The following is a 23,100-nucleotide window of genomic DNA, read 5'->3' as shown; positions in this document are numbered from 1 at the left end:
CCTTTTGGAAAAACAAAGTCACGCCAAATTACGTTTACACCAAATGTCTTCCTCATTTACTCCAATATATCCTATCGCTTGCCATTTCTATTTGTCAATCCTCCTAGATTAAACTTTGGGGGTAAAAAAAATCTATTTACTATTCTCTTTGTATTGCTTTACTGAGCTGGAAAACAACCTGATGACTAAACTAAGTGAGAGCGGCTGACCCTTAGATCCAGTCCCTGTGCACTTTTTACTTGGGGAGGGGGTCAAAATTGCGCCCTCTACCATCATTTCCCCAGTTTAGAAGAGCCTTCCTCTGGCCCATTCCCATCTGGGCGCCTACAGAGTGCACAAGGCTCGGAGCCGCCCTGCTACGTGCAAGGGACACGCGAGGCAAGGGAGCCTGAAGCTGGGAAATGTGGGGTTGCTAATCGGAAATCAAAGAGAAGCGGTGGATTTGAGGGCCAAGGGCGGAAAGCACTCAGTGTGAGATTTGGGGCCAGGCTTCGAGGACATCGGGTGTAATATTTTGCATGAGGGGCTGGAAGGCCCAGGCAGAAGATCTGGGAACAAAGACTGGAAGGGGTCTGAGCTGGAGAGGTTTAGCGGCCGCAAAAAGAGGAAGAAGCTCGAGACACCCGAGGGGGACCGAGCGCGGTGCGGCGAGCCCGGATCAGACACGGAGGACTCCGACCGCGCCGGCGCTGGCTCGGGGAGCGAGCGGGGCCTCCGGAGCCGTGCCCCACCCCTCGGCCCGCCCTGTGGGCGGGGCTCCCCGGCGGTTACAGAGCAAACCTGCGCGAGCGGCTCCGGCGGCGGCGGCGGGGCGGGCCGGGCGAGGCCGGGACGGTGGGCGAGGCCTCCGGAGCCACCCTGTGGGCGGAGTGTCGGGGGGCGGGGCCGGGACGGGGGGCGGGGCCTCCGGAGCCGCCCTGTGGGCGGAGTGTCGGGGGCGGGGCCGCGGGGGCGGGGCGAGGCAAGGCCTGGTCCCGGCCAGGCAAAATGGCGGCCGTGGAGGCCGAGTCGGCGCCGCTGACCCTAGAGTCGCTGCCCACCGACCCCCTGCTCCTCATCCTGTCCTTCCTGGACTACCGGGACCTAATCAAGTAATGGCACGCCGCGAGGGCAGGGGCGGGGTCACCGGGCGGGGAGGCAGAGGGACGGAGGCCCGGCTCGCCGACAGGACCCGCGCTCGCCTCAGCCCGAAGGTGCCGCCAGGCCGCCTCAGCCGGGCCGCCCGCGCCGGGGCGAGACGCGCGGAGGGCCCGCCTGGAGGTCGCCCCGTCCAGGGCCCGGGCCTACGGGGCGCCGAGGCGCGCTCCAGGCCTCGGCAAGACCGGGTTGCCAGCGGGGAGCTCCGGCGGCCGCCGCCCCGGGGGAGCCGCTGTGCGGGCCGAGGCTTCTCCCTGCCGGGCCCGGGCTGCGGAGTCGGGCGCCCGAGAAAAGGAGCCAGCGCCCCTCGAGCCCCGGCGCGCCCTCCGCGGCGCCGACCCCAGGCGGGGCGGCTCGGCTCGGCTCGGCTCGGCTCGGCTCGCGCTGGTCCGCACGGCGGCGTGTCGCGTTCGCAGTTCGGTCCTGACTTCCGGTGGTGCGGGCCGGGGGACTGTCTTCTCTCCTGTCCGCGTCGGGCTCCCGCGATGCCGGCGTCTGTTCCAAAAATAGACAGCGGTTGCTGGTCAGGGTGGTTATGTGCCGCGTTCCTTCAGCGCCTGGGACTGTCCGGGCTGGGGGAAGAAATGGCGCTGTTTACACCCTTGACAGCCAGTGGCCTGGCTCTGTCTTTCCTGTGCCACCACGTATCATTGCAGAGGAGGCGAAGGAGCCTCTTCAGGATGGGCAGGCCACATGGTTTCGTTCTGTATTTTTGGATTAACTGTTGGGTTCTAGCCGTTTACTGATTGTGCCCTGGGTTATCAGGGATCCTTTTAGAAATAGTCTTTTTGGAATTCCTGGTAGCTGGTGGTCGGCCTAGCTAAGTGGTGATAGAGGGATAACTCTAGTTTCCGGCTGCTATCTATGTTAGTACTTGTAACACTTATTTTTCCAGAAAGTAAATTTTTCTCTACTCAGGCTTGTACTAAAGCAGAAGAATAAAGTTTATTTTTCCTTTGGAAAAGTCTATTCCAGCTGCAGAATGTTTTCATCTGAAATATTCTGTTGCTGTAGCCTCTTAGAAATCTAACACACACACACACACACACACATCCTTTTGATCTGTGGGCTACGTTGCTACAGAATGATCTTTCTCCGACAGATCTGTCTGTCATTCTCCTTAAAAACTTAGAATGCCCCTTGTTTACAGACTATACCCTGAACTCCTGGGAACATAGAAGGCCCTTATCACTTGGCACAGCCCACTCTAGCCAAGTCAGACCTCTGCCAGCAGACCACACACTTGTGGTTTTTTGTTCTGTGGCTTAAGCTCTTGACCTCCCTGGAGTGCCTTTCCCCCCTCTTCTCAACCTGACAAGATGGAATTCCTTTAGGACCCCCTCCCCTGATTCCTCTCCCTTCTTCCTTCCTTTGCAGAGTGTATTTACCATGCCAGATTGATTGTTCACTTTTTAAATGTAAAGCCTATCTTGTTTATCTTTGTATTCATTATTTATTCAACAGATTTTGTTTTGTTGAGCAACTTTTTTTTACCAGTCTGTGAAATGTTGGGGATACAAGGTGAATAAGACAGATAAGGCCTGTCTTGTGGAGCTTACAGTCTTAGTAGGCAAGATGGAAAACAGACAAGTGCATGGTTACAAGAGATGCTGTGTGCTATGAAGGAAGTGGACCAACTACTCTGTTAAGGAATGAGAGGGAGGGACAGTTAATTCACCTTGGAAGGAGGTGCCATATACGAAGGATGGCATGGAGCAGTTCTGGCAGAGGGAACAGTGTGCTCAGAAGCTGATTAGACAGTAACATGGCCTGCTATAGGAGGCCATGAAGAGCTGGAAGACTGGTGTTGCAGGAGGTAGGGAGTGACTCACAGGCGTAGTGGCCTGAGAAGAGACTCGTGAGATCAGGCAGGACTTTGCAAGCCAAGCCAAAGTGAAGAGACCAGGTTTTATTTTAAATGCTTTAGGTTGTAATCAAAGTTTTAAACAGAAGTGGCATGATTCCTCCATAAATGTTTGTGGAAGTGAACTGAGTTGAATACTGTGTTAGGGTTCTTGAGAGAAGCGGAAGCAATGGGGGCATGTGTATGAGTATGACTTAGTGTAAGGTATTGGCTCATGAACCATGGAGGTTGAGAAGTCCTCCAATCTGCCGTCTGCAAGCTGGAGACACAAGATGCTGCTGGTACAGTCTGAAGGGCTGAGAGCTGAGAGCCACTGGTGTAGATGCCAGTCTAGCTCTGAAGGCCTGAGAACCAGGAACACCAAGGGCAGGAGAAGATCAACGTCTCAGCAGGTAGTTAGGCAGAGAGCAAATTCAACTTTTCCTCTGCCTTTTTGTTCTATTTAGGCCCTCAGTGGATTGGATGATACCCACCCACGTTGGGGAAGGTCATCTGACTTACTTAGTCCGCCAATTCAGATGCTAATCTTTTCCAAAAACATACTCACGGACACACCCAGAAATAATGTTTAACCAACTTTCTGGGCATCTGAGGCCCAGGCAACTTGACATATAAAATTAACCATCACAAATACTGTCAAATTTTATCCACAAAAGAGTTGCCAGGGTACTGCAACTTCTTTCCTATGCTATACAGCCCAGTGTTGCCAAGTGTCCTGCCCGTTGCTGAGCTCTGACGTTTTGGGTACATATTTGCCCAACTGGCTTGGATTGGATTGGATTCATCTGTTGGGGTCATTGTGCGATACCATCTGCATAGTTTGAATCTCCTCCACTCCTCAGTGATTTCCTGTGTTCCGTTCATGCCTCACCCTCACTGTGTATCAGAATTACATGTGGCCCTTTTTAAACATCCACTTGCCTTTGGTATAGATCTTACCCCAAGCCCAGTGAGTCGGTCTCTAAAACAGTAGTTCTCATCCTAGATGTGCATCAGAATCACCCATGGGTGCTTATTCCAGAGATTCTTTTATGTTGTTTAACTCTTGGGACAGTGGAGAGAGAGGGATCAAGGAAAGAGAGAATGGACTCTGAATTCACAAAACTGGTGAGATTCCTGTGTTTGCAGATGTTAGTTTGGGCATCTCCTGGTTTGGCAGAAAACGATGAGGATGATGTTTCTGTGTAAAATCTAAAAATCAAACACTATTTTGTTCACCATCAGTTGATTTTTAACATGCCCCACTCATGGCCTTGACAAAGCCCATGTGTTTAAGATTCCCTCAATTGATTAACTATTGCCCAAGTGAGAGCTCTGAATAACTGCTTTCTGTAACTTGTGAGTCCTCTTCTGAAAGGAGAGAAATCCATTTTCCTAATCTTATGTTTGTTCTTTTTGAAACTGAATTATGTAGGGTAGGATTTACAGCATCGGAGCACTATTGTATTAGATATCTCTGTATAATCAGGAGAGTGTTTCTAAAATTCCATGTTTTTGAGCAGTTGATGCTAACTTGAATACCATGGATATTGAATCAGAACTGTTATGGATCTGATACCTTATATAGGTGGGCTCTCCAGTAGTTGCTATAGATAAAAAGTGTTTTGGGCTGCAATATTTCTTTTCTTTAAGAAAAAATTAGAGCAAAACCCAAAAAAAGCCCTGTGTATTTAATATCAGATGTCTCACAGATCTTAAAAAACAAAAGAAAAACCAGTTTGTTTATACCTGAATAGAATTTCTTCTTGTAAGTAGAAATGATTACTGTCCCAGTAGTAAATGTAGGAAAGGTCTTTGATTTGAAATTCACTCCAGTGGTTTATATATTTTATAGACTTTCATATGAAAATTGCAATTTTAGAGGTTTGGGGTTTATTTGTGAACTCAGTTAAGATTTTACTACTCAACAAGGTACTTATACTAGCTAACATATTAAACAGGTTTTAGAAAATAGTGTTTTACAGTTATCAGGGTAGAAAGTGGAAAATAAGAAAAGCAAAAGGAATAAAACGGAACTATTTTCACCTTTATTTTTAAATTGGTTTCGTGTTTTCTTTTATATTAATTATGACTCTGGTTATTGCCAGTTGTTGCTATGTCAGTCGAAGACTTAGCCAGCTATCAAGCCATGATCCACTATGGAGAAGACATTGCAAAAAATACTGGCTGATATCTGAGTGAGTATTTGGGAACTATGTATTCTTGAAATTCAGCCCTTGGCTTTCTTCCATAACACTAGTCTGTCCTGATTTTCCTCTCTAACCCTTGTCTCTTTATCTCCTCTGATGGCTCTTCTTGTGCCTGCCAGTAAACGGTGGTGTCTCCAAGCTTCTGTCCTTTGCCCATTGCTCTTCTCCCTCTGTGAATTCTGCATGCACTGTTGCGGTTTATAGTGACTACTTGTATGCTCCTAACTCCCAAACCTGAATGTCCATCCCTGGCATCCCCACTGAGCTCTAGATGTGTTTGCACAGCTGTCTGCTGGACCTTTCCATTGGATGACCCACAAGCGTTCACTGAATTCAGTAAATCTTAATAAATTTGACAAAATAAAAGTGTAGATGACAGAAGGTGGGAGTTGGGAAAGGTGAAAGATAAGGGTAGGATTGCTAAGATCTTTTTCTTAGATTGAGAGGAGTCAGATAGTGACTGAAGTTAGTACAGTAAGAAGCAGAGGTTTAAGTATATTATCTAAAGTGCAAGCTACTCAGTAGAAGTAAAAATTAGTAACAGAGCTATCAAACATTGGAAGAAGGAAGAATAGGGAAGAGGGAATTCTAAGTATTCCTATATCCTGATCTTTTGCTTTGGGGTATCAGTGGATAGAAGTAAAATTGATAAATCAAGAACTAGAGGCATAAACATTTGGAATTATAGAGATAACTTTCAGAAGTAACTAAAGTTTCCTTTGAGGGGTTGGGCTTAGAATTGGAGACTAGTTTTTCATCATAAAATCTTTGGTATTTTTTGGTTTTGATAATATGTATATATATTATTTAGATTAGTAAAAAGATACTTCCCTTCCACCACCACCACCCCACAAAAAAACTACCCTGAATTGTTCTTTTCCCCATGCCTAAACATGATCCTCTTGCATTCCTAGTTTTCATGGCAGTCCCATCCACCAGGCATCCAAGCCAGAAACGGAAATCATCCTGGATCTCTCGCTTTCTCTCCCTCCATTCATTCAATTACCAAGCCTTTCTGATTTTAGCCTCTGTTTATTTCATGAATCTTCCTGCTCATTTCATCTAGCTACCACATTAGTTCAGTTCATCATCTCCTACCAAGACGACTGCAGAATGTTCCTAACTCATCTCTATGCCTCTGGTTTACACCCCTCCCAAACGACAACCACAGTTCTGCTCTTTCCACTCCCCTGTTAAAACCCTTCAGTGGCTCTCAATTCCCTACAGGATAAGGTCCAACTCCTTAGTATGTTCCCGTAAGGCCCTTTGTAGCTGCCTTATCCTGTGTCACTTCTGACTCTTAAATGTACACTTCATTGTTTCTCCCTGGTTTGACTATACATTTTTTGAAGGCAAAAAATGTGCCTTATTTTTAATGTCCTTAGTAGCTAAGTAAACACTCAGTAAATGTGGAATTGTACCAAATAGAAATGTTGAATCGTGTGATTACTTTGATCCTATAGAATTCTCTGGCTAATCCAATGTAGATAAATAAGATTAATATTATTATATTATTAGATTCTATATATTCTCTAAAATAGAACAACTACATACATGTTTTAAAATTTTATGATTGGTGTGTTTTTAGGAGTAAGTTGAAATTCATTCCCCATATACTATTCATATTATATTTTATTAAGGATTAGAAAACTTAGAAAGAAAATAAGTAGAAAGTAAGAAAATAAGTGACTCATAGTCCCACTATGCCAGCAATAACTCTTGTTAAATTTTTCGATGTATTACTTTTTGCTATCTAGTCTTCATTTGTGGCTAAAATAAATGAAAAGGAAGGCAAAAGTAACAACAAATTCCCAATAAAGTATGTTGGTAAGTGTCTAAAATATATGCTAATGTATTTTATAAAAATATACGGTATATTCATTTCAAAACATTTTTAATCTCAATGTTTTAATCTATTTAGGGAAGAGAAAACACAGAAGAATCAGTGTTGGAAATCTCTCTTCATTGATACTTACTCTGATGTAGGAAGATACATTGACCACTTTGCTGCTATTAAAAAGGCCTGGGATGATCTCAAGAAATATTTGGAACCCAGATGTCCTCGGATGGTTTTATCTCTGAAAGGTACTGGGAAAGCAGGGTCTCGCTTCCCCATTTTAGTTACTATAGTATAAATAGGTTAAATAACTTTGGGTCTCTATCATCTATGCTAGTCTGTACTAATCCAACATTATCCGTAAGTCACCATTCACATTTGAATGGTGTGAATCAGGAAGTAGAAAGCCTGTATTGCTAAAAGCACCCTTGCTCTGGTGCTTGCCCTCGTTTTGTCTACCTCAGGACCTACATGATTACTTATTAGAAGGGAAAGCAGAAATCTTTCTATCCTTATATTTGTTTTATATAAAGAAATTAGTAATGCTAAGATTGCTTGAGGATGACTCCTGTGATTTCTTTTAAAAGAATTTTTTTTTTTAATTGAAAATCTGCCTGTTCTATCACCCCTCTTTCCTATTTTCGGTACATGTAAATGTTTGTTTGATGGTCTAATATTTGGAGAGACCAGATATTAAAGACCCAGGTCTTTAAGAGTGTAACAGCAGCAAAATAGAGTAAGGGGAACTTTCAGCCCTCTTTTCACGTTTACAGAATAGTGAAAACTAAGATTTGAACTGAGGTCTATTTGACCCCGGAATCCGCTCTTTCTACTACACTATTGTTGTCCAATTTGGAGAAGAAATATTAACAAGCTATTTCCCATCAAGTTGATTTGTTCATTTATGCCCAAGAAAGTACATAAATAGATTGTAAATATATTGCTACTTATCTGCTTTAGCTTCTAAATTTTTTCAAATTTCTCCACTAAAAGGAATTTTACACATTTGGTTTTGCTAAGCTGAAATTGGGATCATTTCTTCTCAAATGTATTCCTTTTGAACTAAGGTCTCTTTTGAAACAGCATTCTTTTTAAATTTTGTATTTGCACTGTGACTTCCCATGCAAATAGGAATTTCACACAAATCACGATTGCATGACCAGGTGCTTAAAACTGAATTGCTAGGAAGTAGAAGAAAGAATGGTAGATAGAGTAGAGCTTTGGGGGGAAGTACCCTTGATTAGTATTTTTGATAGCTTTTTTTCTTGTAAGAAAAGAATAATATTACCCACTTGGTATGTGTGGTTCAGTAATTTCAAGAGGAAAATAATTCTGAAAATAAGTATTTGGTGGTGATAAGTAAAATAGGTAAGGGTTTACAATAGCTATAATTTATTAAACACAAAGCTAGGCACTAAGCTAAGCATTTTGTATTATTCCGTTTAATTTGCCAAAATCCTATTAGGTGGGTAATTACTTTTCTCATTTTATAGGGGTGCTACCTAAGGCATGAAAAGCTAAGTAAGTTGTTTGCCATCGCAATGCAGAAGGCAAAGCCTTTTGTGAATAGAGGGCTGACACCAGAGCTATGGTCTTACCAGCAGTTGCAAGGAGAGAAGACCTATCTTACTTTGTTTAGAATGTCTGAGGACTCTCAGAGTTAGTCCAATATTAGGACATCTGGAATATGAGAATGTAGATGTGGTTCTCCTTTTAGGCACAGAGCTACTAAGAAAGGAAGAAACTAAGGATATGTAGCAGCTTCTTCCATTCTTTTTCTTTTCTCTTTTTTTTTGCACTCCATTTGGTATTCCCAGGCTCCTTACTCACCGTTCTTTACCTAGTGGTTGGAGGTGAGGTCGTCAGAGTATTCCTTGATAGTCCCTCTTTTAGTCCCAGGTATCAGTTCACTGGGGGCTTTGCCATGAGTTGGAATAGGGTAAAGGCTCTTTGACGTTTAGAATGCTGGGGATTCTAGGAACACTAGGCCTATGAGTTTTAGGACTGAGTCAGGAACCTAGCTACTCAGCTATGGGCCACAGTCCCTGACTCAATTTCAAGGTTATAGAGATTGCAGATAGAAAGGAAATTCAGAAAGCAAATAGGCATTGGGCTTGGGGAAATTTTTACAAAGTACATTAAAATTATAGCACATTAATATATCTTCTACCAAACTATCTAATGGCATATATCATTGTATCTTCAAATTTCATATTTACTTGATGTGTTGGCTTAGAATTTTAGAGTTGAAAGGGAGCTGAGAGATTATTTAGTTGGCAAACTTTTTTTTAAATGAGCAGATAGGAAATATTTTGGTCTTTGAGGGACAAATGCTCTTTGTCACAACTATTCAACTCTGCTGTTGTTGTGGGAAAGCAGCTATAGATAATGCATAAACAAATGGGTGTGTCAGTGTTCCAAGAAAACCTGATTTACAGAAACAGGTGGCAGGCCAAGATTGGACCTCTGGGCTTTAGTTTGCTGACCCCTGATTTATACTTGCCCTCTCATTTTACAAGTGAAACAGCAGGCTCCGAGAGTTTAGGTGACTTATGTAAGATTCCATAACTAGTAAGTGACAGAGATGGAGCTATAAGCTAGGTTTCTTAGCTCACAGTAATGTTTTCACTGCTTCCTGAGATAAGCAGGCCAGAGGGCACAGAAAATAAATGAACATTTCTTGAGTGCCAGTAAATAACTTCCTTAAGCACATGAAGCTTATGTAATCCTCACTGTAATTCAGGTAGGTGGTATTAGCCTCCATTTCGCAAATGAGGACACAGGATTAAAGAGGTGAAATAACGTGCCAGAGATCACACAGCCAGTAAGTGGTGGAACTGAGTTTGCATCCAGTCTGTTTGGCTCCCAAATTCTGTTACAGTAGGATACCTTGCTACACCTTGATTTTCCTGTATTGTACACATATTATTTCCTTGTATTTCTCTTTTGCCAGGTTTGTTTGTTGTTGTTTTATCTTTTTTTTGTTCTAGCTATCTCCAAGAAATTCTTGGTTTCTTAATGTCCTATATTAAATGTCTAACATGTATCACTAACTATACAGATGTTAGTTTCCCTCCTTATCCAACTTCTGGTTTAGGCAGGTATTCAGCTTGTTTTCTTTTGTACTAAACTTTAATAATAAGCTTGTTGTTTTGAGTAATTTTAGATTATAGGAAAGTTGCACAGATAGTAGAGAGAGTTCCTGTACCCCCTCACCTGATACCACTGTCCCCTAATGTATTTCCCTGGGGGACATTTGTCAAAATTGAAGTCTCCATTGGCACGTTACTATTAACTAAACTCCCGACTTTATTTAGAATTCACCAGATTTTCCAATTAATGTCCTTTTTCAATTCCTGTATCCAATCCAGAATACCACATTGCATTCAGTTGTTGTCTCTCCTTACTGTCCTCTGGTCTGTGGCAGTTTCTCAGTCTTTCCTTATTTTTCATGACCTTGACAGTTGAGGGAATACTGGTGAAGTATTTTGTAGAATGTGCCTCAAACTGACTTTGAAGTACTAATGATTAGACTGGAGTAATGGGTTTTTAGAATGATTACCACAGAGATAAAGTGCCCCTCTCATGACATCATATCTGGGGGTATGTGATATCCACGTGCTGTCACTAGTGATGTTAACTGATGTACAGAAATGTGTGTAGATCCTAAGTGTACAACTCGGTGAATTATCACAACATGAACACGTCCATTATAACACCCTCCAGGTCAAGAAGTAGAATAGTTATCTGTACCTAGAGCCCTCCCTCTTTCTCAGAGGTAACCACTATCCTGATTGCTAATGCCACTGAGTTTTCTCTCTTTTTGAACTTTAAATTGCATGGTTAAGTATGTATTTTGTGTGATTATTTCTATTTTGTTTGTGAGATTCAGCTGTATTGTGTAACAGTAGTTGGTTCATTTTTGTTGCAGTATAGTACTCCATTAAATGAATAGACCACATTTTATAGATTCATTCTACTGTTGATGGATATTTGGGTTATTTATAGTTTTTGGTTATTACAAATAATCCTGTAAATCGTTTTTGGTGTACATATGAGTACATCAATTTCTATTGGGTAAATATCCAGCATTTAGTTTGCTGGTTTGTAGAGTATGCTTATATTAAATTTCAAAAGATACTATTAATTTTCCAAAGTCATTCAAGTGCTTTCTATTCCTACCAGCACTTTAATGTTGTCATTCTTTTTATTTCAGCCTTTCTAGTGAGTGCGTAGTAGTGGTTTTGTTTTGTATTTCCCTGAGGATATAGAACAATGACAGTTTTATTTCTAGCTTTCCAATCCTTATATGTCATCTATTTCTTTTTCTTGCTTTATTGCATTGGCTAGGGCCTTCAGTATAATGTTGGATAGAAATGATAGTAAACATCCTTGTCTTTCTGAGCACAGAGAGAAAGCTTTCAACATTTCTCCTTTAAAGATGATGTTTGCTGTGGGTTTTTTGTGGATACTCTTTATCAAATTGAAGAAAGTCACTTCTGATCCTAGTTTGGGAAGAGGATTTTTTTGTGTTTTAAATGGGTAGTTGAATTTTTCTCAAATGACTTTCCAGCCTTCTGATTATCATGTGATGTTTCTACTTCATTCTGTTAATGCGCTGAATTACATTGATTGATTTTCTGAATGTTAAACAACTTTGCATTCCTGGAATAAACTTAATTTGCTTGTAATATATTATCCGCTTTATATATTGTTGGATTTGATTTGCTGGTATTTGATTGGGCTTTTTACATCTGTGTTCATGAGAGGGTTTGGCCTGTAATTCTCCTTTCTTGCAATGTTCTTGTCAGGTTTTGGTATCAAGATGATGCTGGCCTTGTAAAACAAGTTGGGAAGTGTTGCCTCTTTTTCTGTTCCCTGGAAGATTTATGTAAGCTTGGTCTTATTTCTTGCATAACTGATTAGTGGAATGCACCAGTGAAGCCTTTTAATCCTGGAGTTTTCATTGTGGGAAGGTTTTAAATTAAGGTTTCAATTTCTTTATTAAATATAAGACTATTCAGATTTTCTACTCATGTCAATTTTTACAAGTTGTGTTTTTCTGGGAAATATTCACTTCATCTGCATTTTCCAATTTATTGTGACAAAGTTTTTCATAATAGCCTCTTATCTTTGTAAAGCTTGTTGTATATGTAGTGATTTCACCTTTCCATTTCTGATATTTGTGGTTTCTCTCTTATTCTTGATCATTCTTGCTGGGTGGAGGCTAATCAATTTTATTAGTTTCTTCAAAGAATTGACTTCTGCCTTTGTCAATCTTCTCTATATTTGTTTCTTATTTCTTATTTCATTAATTTCTCTGATTTCTTCTCTTTGAATTTACTTACTATGGCTTTTTTCCTGGCTTGAGATAATTACTTAGATCATAAATTTTCAGCCTGTCTTGTTTTCTTCGAATGCATTTAGGGCTCTAAATTTCCCTCTAAAAATAGCTTTAGCTTTATCCCATGTATTTTTGTTAACATGCAGTTCAAAATATTTTTTGACTTCTTTTGATGTCTTCTTTGACCCTTGGGTTATATGGAAATGTATTGCTTTGGGGCTTTTTTATAGTCTTTTTCACATAATTTATGTAGGCATACCTCGGAGATATTGTGGTTCAGTTCCAGACCACTGCAATAAAGCACATATTGCAATAAAGCAAGTCACACAAATTTTTTGGTTTCCCAGTGCATGTAAAAGTTACATTTATACTATACTGTAGTCTGTTAAGTGTGTAATAGCATTATGTCTAAAAAAAATGTACATATCTTAATTTTAAAATACTTTATTGCTTAAAAATGGCATGAAGTGAGCAAATGCTGCTGGAAAAATGGTGCAAATAGACTTGCTTGACACAGGTTGCCACAAATCTTTAATTTGTATAATGTACAATAAAGCAAAGCATAATACAACGAGGTCTGCCTGTATTTTAATTCTGCTGTCATCAGAAAATACATAGTTCAGTCATTTAAAATTTGTTGTGATTTGTCCTGTGGTCCAGCATATAATCTATCTTGGTAAATGGTTCATGTACACTTAAAAGAATGTGTATTCTGCCATTATTGGATTCAGTACTATATATATAATTAGGCAAAAATTGTTCATCTTCTTCAAATCTTCGGCACTCTTACTGATTTTTTTTGTCTGCTTGTTCTGTTAGTTACTGAGAGAGGTATGTTAAAATTTCTCACTGTGGTAGACAGAATTCTGAGATAGCTCAGAAAATTCCCACCCTCACTGTACATCCATGGTATAATAATAGCCTCCCCAAGAGAAAGGAATAAAAGGAATCAAACAGGCAAGAAAGAAGTGAAACTCTTGCAGACAACATGATTTTATAAAAAGAAAACCCTAAAGAATCCATCGGAAAACTGTTAGAAATAATCAACAACTACAGCAAAGTTGCAGGGTACAAAATCAACTTACAAAAATCAGTTGCATTTCTATAATAATGAACTAACAGAAAGAGAAGTCAAGAATACAATCCCATTTACAGTTGCAACAAAAAGAGTAAAATACCTAGGAATAAATTTAACCAAGGAGGTGAAGGACCTATACAATGAAAGCTGTAAGACATTGCTGAAAGAAATTGATGACAACATAAAGAAATGGAAAGATATTCCATGCACATGGATTAGAAGAATAAACATAGTTAAAATGTCCATACTACCTAAAGCAATGTACAGATTCACTGCAATCCCAATCAGAATCCCAATGACATTCTTCATGGAAATAGAACAAAGAATCCTAAAATTCATGTGGGGCAACAAAAGACCGGAATAGCCAAAGCAATCCTGAGAAAAAAGAACAAAGCTGGAGGCATGAAAGTCCCTGACTTCAAAATATACACAAAGCCATAGTAATCAAAATAGCATGGTACTGGTACAAAAACACACACACAGATCCATGGAACGGAATTGAAAGCCCAGAAATAAGACCGTACATCTACAGACAGCTAATCTTCAACAAAGGAGCCGAGAACATACAATGGAGAAAGGAGAGTCTCTTCAATAAATGGTGCTGGGAAAACTGGACAGCCACATGCATAAGAATGAAAGTAGACCATTATCTTTCTCCATACACAAAAACAGACTCAAAATGGACCAAAGACTTGAAAGTAAGACCTGGAACCATAAAACTGCTGGAAGAAAATATAGGCAGTATATGTACATTTATACTGTGTGGTAGGATAGGGTAAGTTAGAGAGATTCTAAACATGAGTGTCTCTCCTGTTGGCCTTGAATAAGCAAGCTGGCATGTTGTGGAGAGGACCAAGGATAGAGAATAGCAGGTGCTTTCTACGAGCTGAGGGCCTCAGTTCTGTTACTGCAAGGAACTGAATTCTGCCAACAACCATTGATCTTGGAAGAGGACCTGAAGCATAAGATGACATAGCAGCTCCACTTGACATCATGATTTCAGCCTTGTGAGCCCTGAGCAGAGGATCCAATTCAGTCATGTCCAGACTTCTGACCTACAGAAACTGTGAAATAATAAATGAATATTGTTTTAAACTGCTAATATTTCAGGAATCAAAACCTAATACATCTCGTGGCCAAGTGGTTAAGTTCATGCACTCCACTTCGGTGGCCCAGGGTTTCGCTGGTTCAGATCCTGGGCGCAGACATAGCACCACTCCTCAGGCCATGTTGAGGCGGCGTCCCACATAGCACAGTCAGAGGCACTCCAACTAGAATACACAACTATGTACTCAGGGGCTTTGGGGAGAAGAAAACAAAAAAAGGAAGATTGACAATAAGTTTAAAAAAAAAAAAGTAATAATACACTCCTATGACTGTAGATACATCTTTTTTCCATTTTGGTTCTGTCATTTAAAAAAATATATTTTGAAGCTGTTACTAAGTGCACAAAATTAGAATTATAATATCTGTGTAGTGAATTTAACCTTTTTGCCATATTAAAAGTTATCCATTACCTCTAATAATGCTGTTTGCCTTAAAGTCTGTTTTGTGTGATTTTAGTAGAGCTGTCCTAGCTTTGTTTTCTGAATCTTCATCTTTAGATATGTTTCTTATATGTGACAGTGTTCTGTTTTTTATCTGGTCAGTCAGCCTGTGTTTTAATTAAATTTAGCTTATTTATATGTAATGTAATTATGTATTTGAGTTTAAATATACCACCCATAAATAAGGCATATTTGTTTGGTATTATATAAAATGTATTTGGTATTAGATGATATTATATATAGATACCATAAATGTATGGTATATAAATATCATCATGTTTCTATTCATATTTTATTTGTCGCTCCTGAGCAGGTGTTCCTCTTTTGCATTCTTCTTAATTACCTTTTATTCCATACCCCTCTTTTAGTGATTACCCTAGAGATTAAAATAGACATCTTTGACTTAATTAAAGTCTTTTGTAAATTAGTATTTTTACCGCTTCTTGGACAATGAAAGAAACTTAGAATACCTTAATCACCTGCCTCCTGCCTTTTTTATTATAGTTTTTGTGATTAATTTTATTATGGTGTTGTGATCAATTTCCAACACAGTTTATGTCCCCTGGAAATATTATTATTTTATATATTCAACTTTATCTTAGATTTATCTTTTCTGGCTCCTCTTCATTTCTTGCTGTGTCTTTATGCTTCCATCTGTGATCATTTTTCTTCTGCCTTAAGAATTCCTTTTAGTACTTTTTTTAATGAGGGGCTACTATGGCTGAATTTTTTTTTCTAGAAATATATTTATTTCCTCTTCACTTTCAAAGTATATATTCACAGGATATAGAATCCTAGTCAGAAGTTATTCAGCACTTTGAAGATACCATTCTTCTGGCGTCTGTTGTTTCTGTTGAGAATTTAGCTGTCAATGTTCTCGTTCCTTTCAAGGTGATTAAGTAACCTCTCCGCGTCTCTGGCTGCTTTTAAGATTTCTCTTTGTCTTTGATTTTCAGCAATTTTCTAATGATATGTCTAAATATGATTTTCTTTGTAATTATTCTCTATGGGGTCTACAGTGTTTCTTGAATCTGTGGTTTGATGTTTTCATCAATTTTGGAAAATTCTCTTAGCCTTGTAGTACTGCTAAAAACTTTGCTCAGTTTCTTGGCCTCTCAGCCTAATCTTTGCTTTCAGAATTGGCAATTGCCTCAAAGACAAGGTGGCTCCAAAGGCCTGGCTCATCTCTCAGCTTCCCTGTTCTTCTGGACACCTCCAGTTCTCTGTCTTTGAGGTTCAAAAGCCTTGAAACCATTTTTCTGTTGTTCAGTTTTTCTAGTTGTTCTCAGTGAGAGTTTGGTCCAACAACCTGGTGGGCCATTGCTGGAAATGGATTTCTTCTCTTGGTATTTGGAGTTACTTCCTGCTTTTTAAAGCTAGAATATATAGCAAGCGTACAGATATGCAAAATGGAATTCAAGTTAATGGCTTTCTCACAACATGAGCCTACACGTATGTCCTGTATTTCCCATTAGGAGACTACAGTAAGACTCTTGAACAGGATCAGTTTTGAGAACTTCTGGGGAGTTTTTTTAAATAAAGACGTGTGAGTATATTAGATTAAGAAAAATAAGATATACCCTAAAGTTTGCATTGTAATGTGAAAAATTATTGTGGATCTCATAGGTGCCTACCTTTCCATATTTTACTTACTGCCAGCGTTTTTTCCCTGTTGAGAGGAAACTGAAGAATTTGCTTGCTCACTGCTTCAAATGTCAGGGCCAATCTACAGTGATGTGATGTTTCTCTGAATTTTCAGTTCATTTCCCTATATTCCAGCCATACATTTTGGACAGAATTCACTTGCTCTGATTGTTTCATTCCTTAGCAGATAGATTGTAGTTCTTCTTAGATTTAAGGCTTATTGTTTCTTTATGATTTGCTTTCCTTGTGCATTTGCAGAGGGTGCTCGAGAGGAAGACTTAGATGCTGTGGAAGCTCAGATTGGTTGCAAGCTTCCTGATGACTATCGATGTTCATATCGTATCCACAATGGGCAGAAGTTAGTGGTTCCCGGGTAAGATGATCACTGTTTTGGTTATTTTTAATGATACAAGTTATTTTCTAGAATGAAAATAAACAAATTGTATTTGTAGGTACTCTTAACTGATTAGAGTATAGGAATTCCTTCTTCCTCCTTGTAGCAATCTGTAAGACAAAAATCTATAGCTTGAATTTGATTTTACTAAAATAAATGTCTTGTAAAAATATTTCCACCAACACATCCTTGTAGTTAAAATGAAGTCTTGTTGTGGTGGGGCTACAGGACATAGGTTAGTTGTGTGTGAGTATATTTTAATTAAAATTGTTCATAACCCTTGAAATATTTCTCGTATTCCAGGCCAGGTAAATTGTTTTGAAGAGCTTGATGCAAATTCTGTTACCTTACATGTAAAAAGTAATAATTTGTTCAGCGCTGCATACACTAAAGAAAATATAGTTTTGTCCTTTTCAAGCTCAGCTTATAATTGAATGGCCTATTTTAAACTTAATCTTTTAAAAGATGAAGTATTCATTGTGGAACATTTTGGTAAAAGCAGACCATGCAGTAACTGCAAAATTCACTCACAGATTTAAAAGCTGTACACTTTGAATGGATCTACTCCTTTTGTACTTTTATGAAATTAAGCTATTTCAGAGACATTGCACTGGTGAAATAAGAATTTAGGAAGAATTTTGCGTTGTTCTTATTGGAACCTGGTGTCCCTTTGCGGAGAAACATATGAGGCTCTGTTATCATTTTAGATCAGGGCTGAGCAAGCACAGCAAGGCTCAGAGGTAATCATGCTGAGATTACAAGGTGTAGTATTCAGAATCAAATGTTGGGCAGTTAGGATTAGATAAACCTAAATTATTGGCTGCTTTTTTCTAGTCTGTTTTCTGTCGTACTGAAACTTGACAAAATTGAAAAACTTTCATATTTCAAGAGCAAACAGAAGAGAACTTTATTAAAAAGAGTTGCTCAGAAGTGATATGACAAATAGGTCATGAATTTCACCCCAGGGATTTTTTTCTATCCACAGCCCAAACAGTGAGGTTTAAGGTCAGAATCTCATCAATGACTGGCCCCTGTATTGCTCCCGTGTGTGTACAGTGAGATGAATTTAGACCCTCACATCCCACGTTTATGAGAATTTGGACAAGGTTTAGGCTGATGTACATTTATATTGTCTGGTAGGATGGGGTAAGCTGAAGGTTGTATCAAAGTAAAGCTATCGGAATCTACCCCTTTAGACATCAAATTAGTCATACACATATATGTAGCAAAACACTGGCAAATCAGTAAATCATGGCAAGATAGATTCTTGAAAGCAATAAAAGTTTTTCTTTTAAAAAGGCTCACATTTAGACATTTTAGGCAGTTAGGCTTTTAATTTAAATCAGAATCTTTCCACTCAAGAACTTGAAGTTAATACAAAGAAATTGTAGTCTCTTTGGTACTCTTGGTTTAGAATTGACATGTTAATCAGTCTTTATAAAGTCAGTGTGAAATTATTATTCATCAAAAAGATGAAGCACAGCTGTTTGGTGCTGCAATTGATAAAATTTTTGAGTCTGTGTTCTCCTCAGGTTGTTGGGAAGCATGGCGCTGTCTAATCACTATCGTTCTGAGGATTTGTTAGACGTCGATACGGCTGCTGGAGGCTTCCAGCAGAGACAGGGACTGAAGTACTGCCTCCCTTTGACTTTCTGTATACATACTGGTTTGAGTCAGTACATAGCAGTAGAAGCCGCAGAGGGCCGAAACAAAAATGAAGTTTTCTACCAATGTCCAGTAAGTAGGAAGTGTGTTTTGTGTGGCCTTAAGATGTGGTTTGATGAGTGTATAAATGTGTGCATTAGGAATTTTCAGGGTTGTAGAATAGGTATAGAACATTATGCAGTTTAATGATAGACCCATCTAACTAGAGGGCTGATACTCGGACATAATGGCATGGAACGCCCAAAGACAATTTTACCAGGGGACAAGCAGTGCAAACTATTATACCTACAGAGGGAAAGCTGTGGTTTGTGTTAAGGCATTTTAAATATAAGGAAAACTAATGAGCTTTTGTTGAAGTAATTAATTGTAAGATATATTTCTAACTTAAAACATTTAGCTTGTAAACATTTGATTCAAGTTCTGAGTGCAGTAGTAACTTTTTAAACTCTTTCTTCACTAGGTATTTGAGTTAGCCAAAAACGTAGATCCTTTTTAGGAGGTTTTTGTTATGATTTTAATGTAATCACACAAACTGTGGTATTTGGTTTCATAGTTGTTTCTTCATTCTCAGTAATCCCTCAGTGGCAGAACTTCTGCTCTCCTATTTGCCTGGGTGTGAACTTTTAACTTAAAAGAGGAATTTAAAATAGGAAATACCTTTTATAGTTACCTGAGACATAAGACTCCATATGACATTTAAAATATTTAAAGAGCTTTCATAGCTTTTAATGTTTTTCTAAGCATTTTCACTTCTTTTATCTGATTTTTGACTTGATACCTCTGTAAGAGGATGGATGGTGGCTTAGTCTCTCCATTTACCAAGAGAAGTCGCTACCCTAGAACTGTTCAGGTCTCTTGACTGTGAATCCAAAGCCCTTTCTTCTAGGATAATAGGACATATATCTTTTTACCTTAACTTCCTAATTGTTCTCTTGAAGGATAATTTTTTAGTTTATTATAAAAGTAATAGCATTATGTAAGTTTTAACTGTCGCTGAGAAGTGCCTGGCATTCTTTAAGGACTTTACAGAAAGACCCTAAATATAGAAAGCCTAAGAACAGGAACTGAAAAGTGTGAGGAATGTCCAGGTATTGGTTAGAGCACTGAAGTTAGTTGTACCTCTTTTGCTTTGTTCCAGGCAGGGATACAGACCATGAAGAATGAGAAATTAAGTAAAATGTATTTTTTTTAATTACAATATTCTTTTTTTCACCTAGGACCAAATGGCTCGGAACCCAGCTGCTATTGACATGTTTATTATAGGTAGGAGAAAAAGTTGTCTTCTTCCTGGTCAAAAAAGTTAAGTTGGTAAAAACTTTTCAGTTACTTGATCAGTTGGCAGTTTTATACTTGTATTTCTTAAGGCTTGCTGGTTTATAAAGTATGCATCTAGGCTCCCATTAGAATAGCCCTGTGCTTTGTGTGAATTCAGTTTGTATTTGGGAAAAGCCATGCCCTGTACAATCTTGTGCTCTTAGGACTCTGCTGTAGAATTGTGAAATGTATAGAATTTCTCTGAGGTTGTATATCGTTCCCTTACACACACATGCATTTTCCATCAATCATATTAATATATAATTAGCAATATAGATAGATGAAACAACTTCAAGCTTTTTCTCTCGGTGCCAATGCTATAGTAAAATACTGATAAGTCACACTAGAGGCCTTAAGCAGCAGTCTTCAGAGACCAGTGTAAACTGGGCTTCATCAACTCTTGGCACAGCTTGTTTTTCTTGGCCTTAAAAGGGTATTTCTCAGGATTTTGAGAAGAATTCAGTTTGCGTGTAAGTGCAGCTCACCCTTCTGCTATTCATCCAGTCTTGTTTTGCTTAGGTTTTGCTCACTTTAGAGAAGCTTCCTGACTCTCCATTCTGCTTTTTAAAGGCATTTCTGGCCCATATTAAAGATCCCTGTAAACCTATTAATAAACAGTGAAGGGACCTTGCATTTTATTATATCTCCTGAGTGCAACTTTGAGCAGAGTATAAGCCTCCATTTGTTCCATGCTGTGGTACGTTCCAGGGTTGTGGTATACTTTACAATATTAAGAAGCTCTTGCGCCTGTGTAGTAAGTTGTAAGAAATTTTTAAACCTAGTCCCTACCTTTCAGCTCACCCTGATCCATGTGGTCTTTGGTTTCTAAGTTGAGCATCCACTGGGGGTGATGCCCTGCTCTTTGGCACCTTTGTGTGGCACACACTTTCAGAGAGGATTGTCATGGCTCTCGTCCAGTGGTGCTACTAATTCATACACTGAAGGCTGCCTGAGCTCTATGGTAGGGGCCCGCTAGGCTCTATAAGTTTCTTTTCTTAGTTTGGTGCTGGTCTGATGTGATGTGGAAGACCCCACCACTACAGCAGAGTGCTAAGACCTAACAATACTATTCTAGTAGCTGGGATTTCTCCTAGAATGAAAGAACAAAGCAAAAGATTTGAGATGCACTGAGAAGAGATGAGGTGGGAGGTTAGCGCTGGGAGGAAAGATGGGAAAGCAGCTTCCTTTAAGCTACCTTAATAAAACCCCAATGCTATCGAGAAACTCCAAGATATGGGCTTACTTTAAAAGGTAAACTTCCTTAGAACGTGTAAGTTACATCTTGATTCAGCTAAGTTTGACTTTCTTGGATTTTTGGTAAAACACAGGATGGAATCTCCTAGTGTTCAGTGGATTATTAATAGATATTTAAGAAAACCGGAATCTTTGTTCAGGTAAGTTTAATAGTAAAGGCTGCATAAAAAATTTTGTCCTCATTTTAAAGAACACACTTTGGTATGTATTGTAATAAAGTAAGGTACATTAAAATACACCATGCCAATTTTTTATTAAGTAAACCATAAGAAATTTATCTCTTCTTGTGTAACATTTATTCCATGAAATATACAAAATGATTTTTTAAAACTCTACAGGGAAATTAACTAATTCTAAAAACATAAAATTGGACTGTCTATGAATTTTAATGACATTATTCACGTGGCTCCTTACTATCTTGCTCAATGTGGATAGATGATTAGTGATCATTTGAATACAACAGCATTTAATAAATAAAGGGTCAGAATGAGCCATTAATAGACGTTGAGAAAAGAACCAATTGCTGTAGTTTACCTTCTCTCAGGATGCCTTTAAAATTTTAAAGCTGTATGCCCTCAGATCCAAACTCAAATTGTATCTACTATCATTCCCTAAATAGAATAATAAGCAAATACTATAAATTAGCATCTCACATTCAGTGTAGCAGAGTGCAGAAACTGGGTTAATAGAAACAAGATTACAAAGAAATTCGTTGAATAACTTTGATTATATGTATAGGCACCAAGATCTATTAACAATAGCTAAAGGGGGTCTGAGAAAATTGGTTTGTACTACCTAGAAGGGGCAAGCATAATTCGTGTAAATGCTTATTATTGATCCAGTCGATGGATGTATGGTTTGGACTGGTCTTGGAGCGGTCACCGAGAATATGGAACCACTCTGCATTTGAATTTGCAGTGGTGCAGCTAGACTACTTGGGGATTGGCCTGATGCCCAGCACTCTACAGTGCCATACCGCTGTTAGATGTCCACACTGAGCCTGGCTTCTGCCAGGATTCTGTGTATGAGTCAGGGTATACCTGGACCAGGAGGTATCCTGATTATCTGAGGATAGGCACTGATATTTTTCCTGTAGTTTCTTCCTAGACATAAGTGTATCTCTTTTGTTCAATATATTCTAGAAATTATAGGAAGAAGGCTTTTCATTCTTGTACTAGAACAAAATAAAGTTTAAAAATCTATTATTTAATTATAAGTGTAAAAAGTAGTTTGAAGGTAGTTGGAGGATTACCTAGCAAGGTAGCTGGAAATAGATGGATAGAATTGAGTATAAGAATTAACCTGATAAGGGATTAGTAGAATTGAGAATAGAAATTAACCTGATAAAGGATTAGTAGAATTATATCCATAAATGTTTCTAGTTTTGGTCTCACATCTTAAGCATAAATTATCATTGTTTCCTTGTTTCCTGTATAGAGTGTACAAAAACTATTTGTCCTTTTCTTTTTCTTTTTTCCCCTCTTCCTGGTTTATAGGTGCTACTTTTACTGACTGGTTTACTTCTTATGTCAACAATGTTGTATCAGGTGGCTTCCCTATCATCAGAGACCAAATTTTCAGGTATTTCACTTGGGACTTTTTGGATTTAAATGATTATAAATCAGAAAAAACCATCAGTTACAGATTATAGAGGTCAAGTTTCCAAGAAGGTTAATAATAGAATCTTTCATTATCTTAATTAAATCTCACTATTTTATTCTCACTTTAAAACTGCATCCAAACACTTGAACAGCTGGTATTTTTCTTATCTTGAAGAATTGAGAGAGAAAAAACTGATTTTGACTTAGAAGTTATGGCTTTATAGTATAGTTT

At 38.9% G+C, this 23,100-nt stretch overlaps 1 protein-coding gene across 1 annotated transcript in view; it reads left to right on the top strand.

Annotated features, from left to right (window-relative positions):
- The first annotated feature begins 935 nt into the window (after positions 1-935).
- FBXO3 (F-box protein 3) overlaps positions 936-23,100 on the top strand; it is a 32,720-nt gene continuing 10,555 nt past the window's right edge. The window contains exons 1-7 of the mRNA XM_046643707.1: positions 936-1,091; positions 5,089-5,178; positions 7,112-7,275; positions 16,899-17,013; positions 18,567-18,771; positions 19,917-19,962; positions 22,764-22,848. Of these exons, the coding sequence (XP_046499663.1) occupies positions 988-1,091; positions 5,089-5,178; positions 7,112-7,275; positions 16,899-17,013; positions 18,567-18,771; positions 19,917-19,962; positions 22,764-22,848 (809 nt within the window). The 5' untranslated portion in view covers positions 936-987. The remainder of the gene's footprint in view (positions 1,092-5,088; positions 5,179-7,111; positions 7,276-16,898; positions 17,014-18,566; positions 18,772-19,916; positions 19,963-22,763; positions 22,849-23,100) is intronic.

Source organism: Equus quagga, chromosome 17, assembly GCF_021613505.1.
Source record: "Equus quagga isolate Etosha38 chromosome 17, UCLA_HA_Equagga_1.0, whole genome shotgun sequence".
Classification (NCBI taxonomy): Eukaryota; Metazoa; Chordata; class Mammalia; order Perissodactyla; family Equidae; genus Equus; species Equus quagga.
Note: the sequence above shows the minus strand (reverse complement) of the source record. Positions and strands in the feature narration are given on the sequence as shown.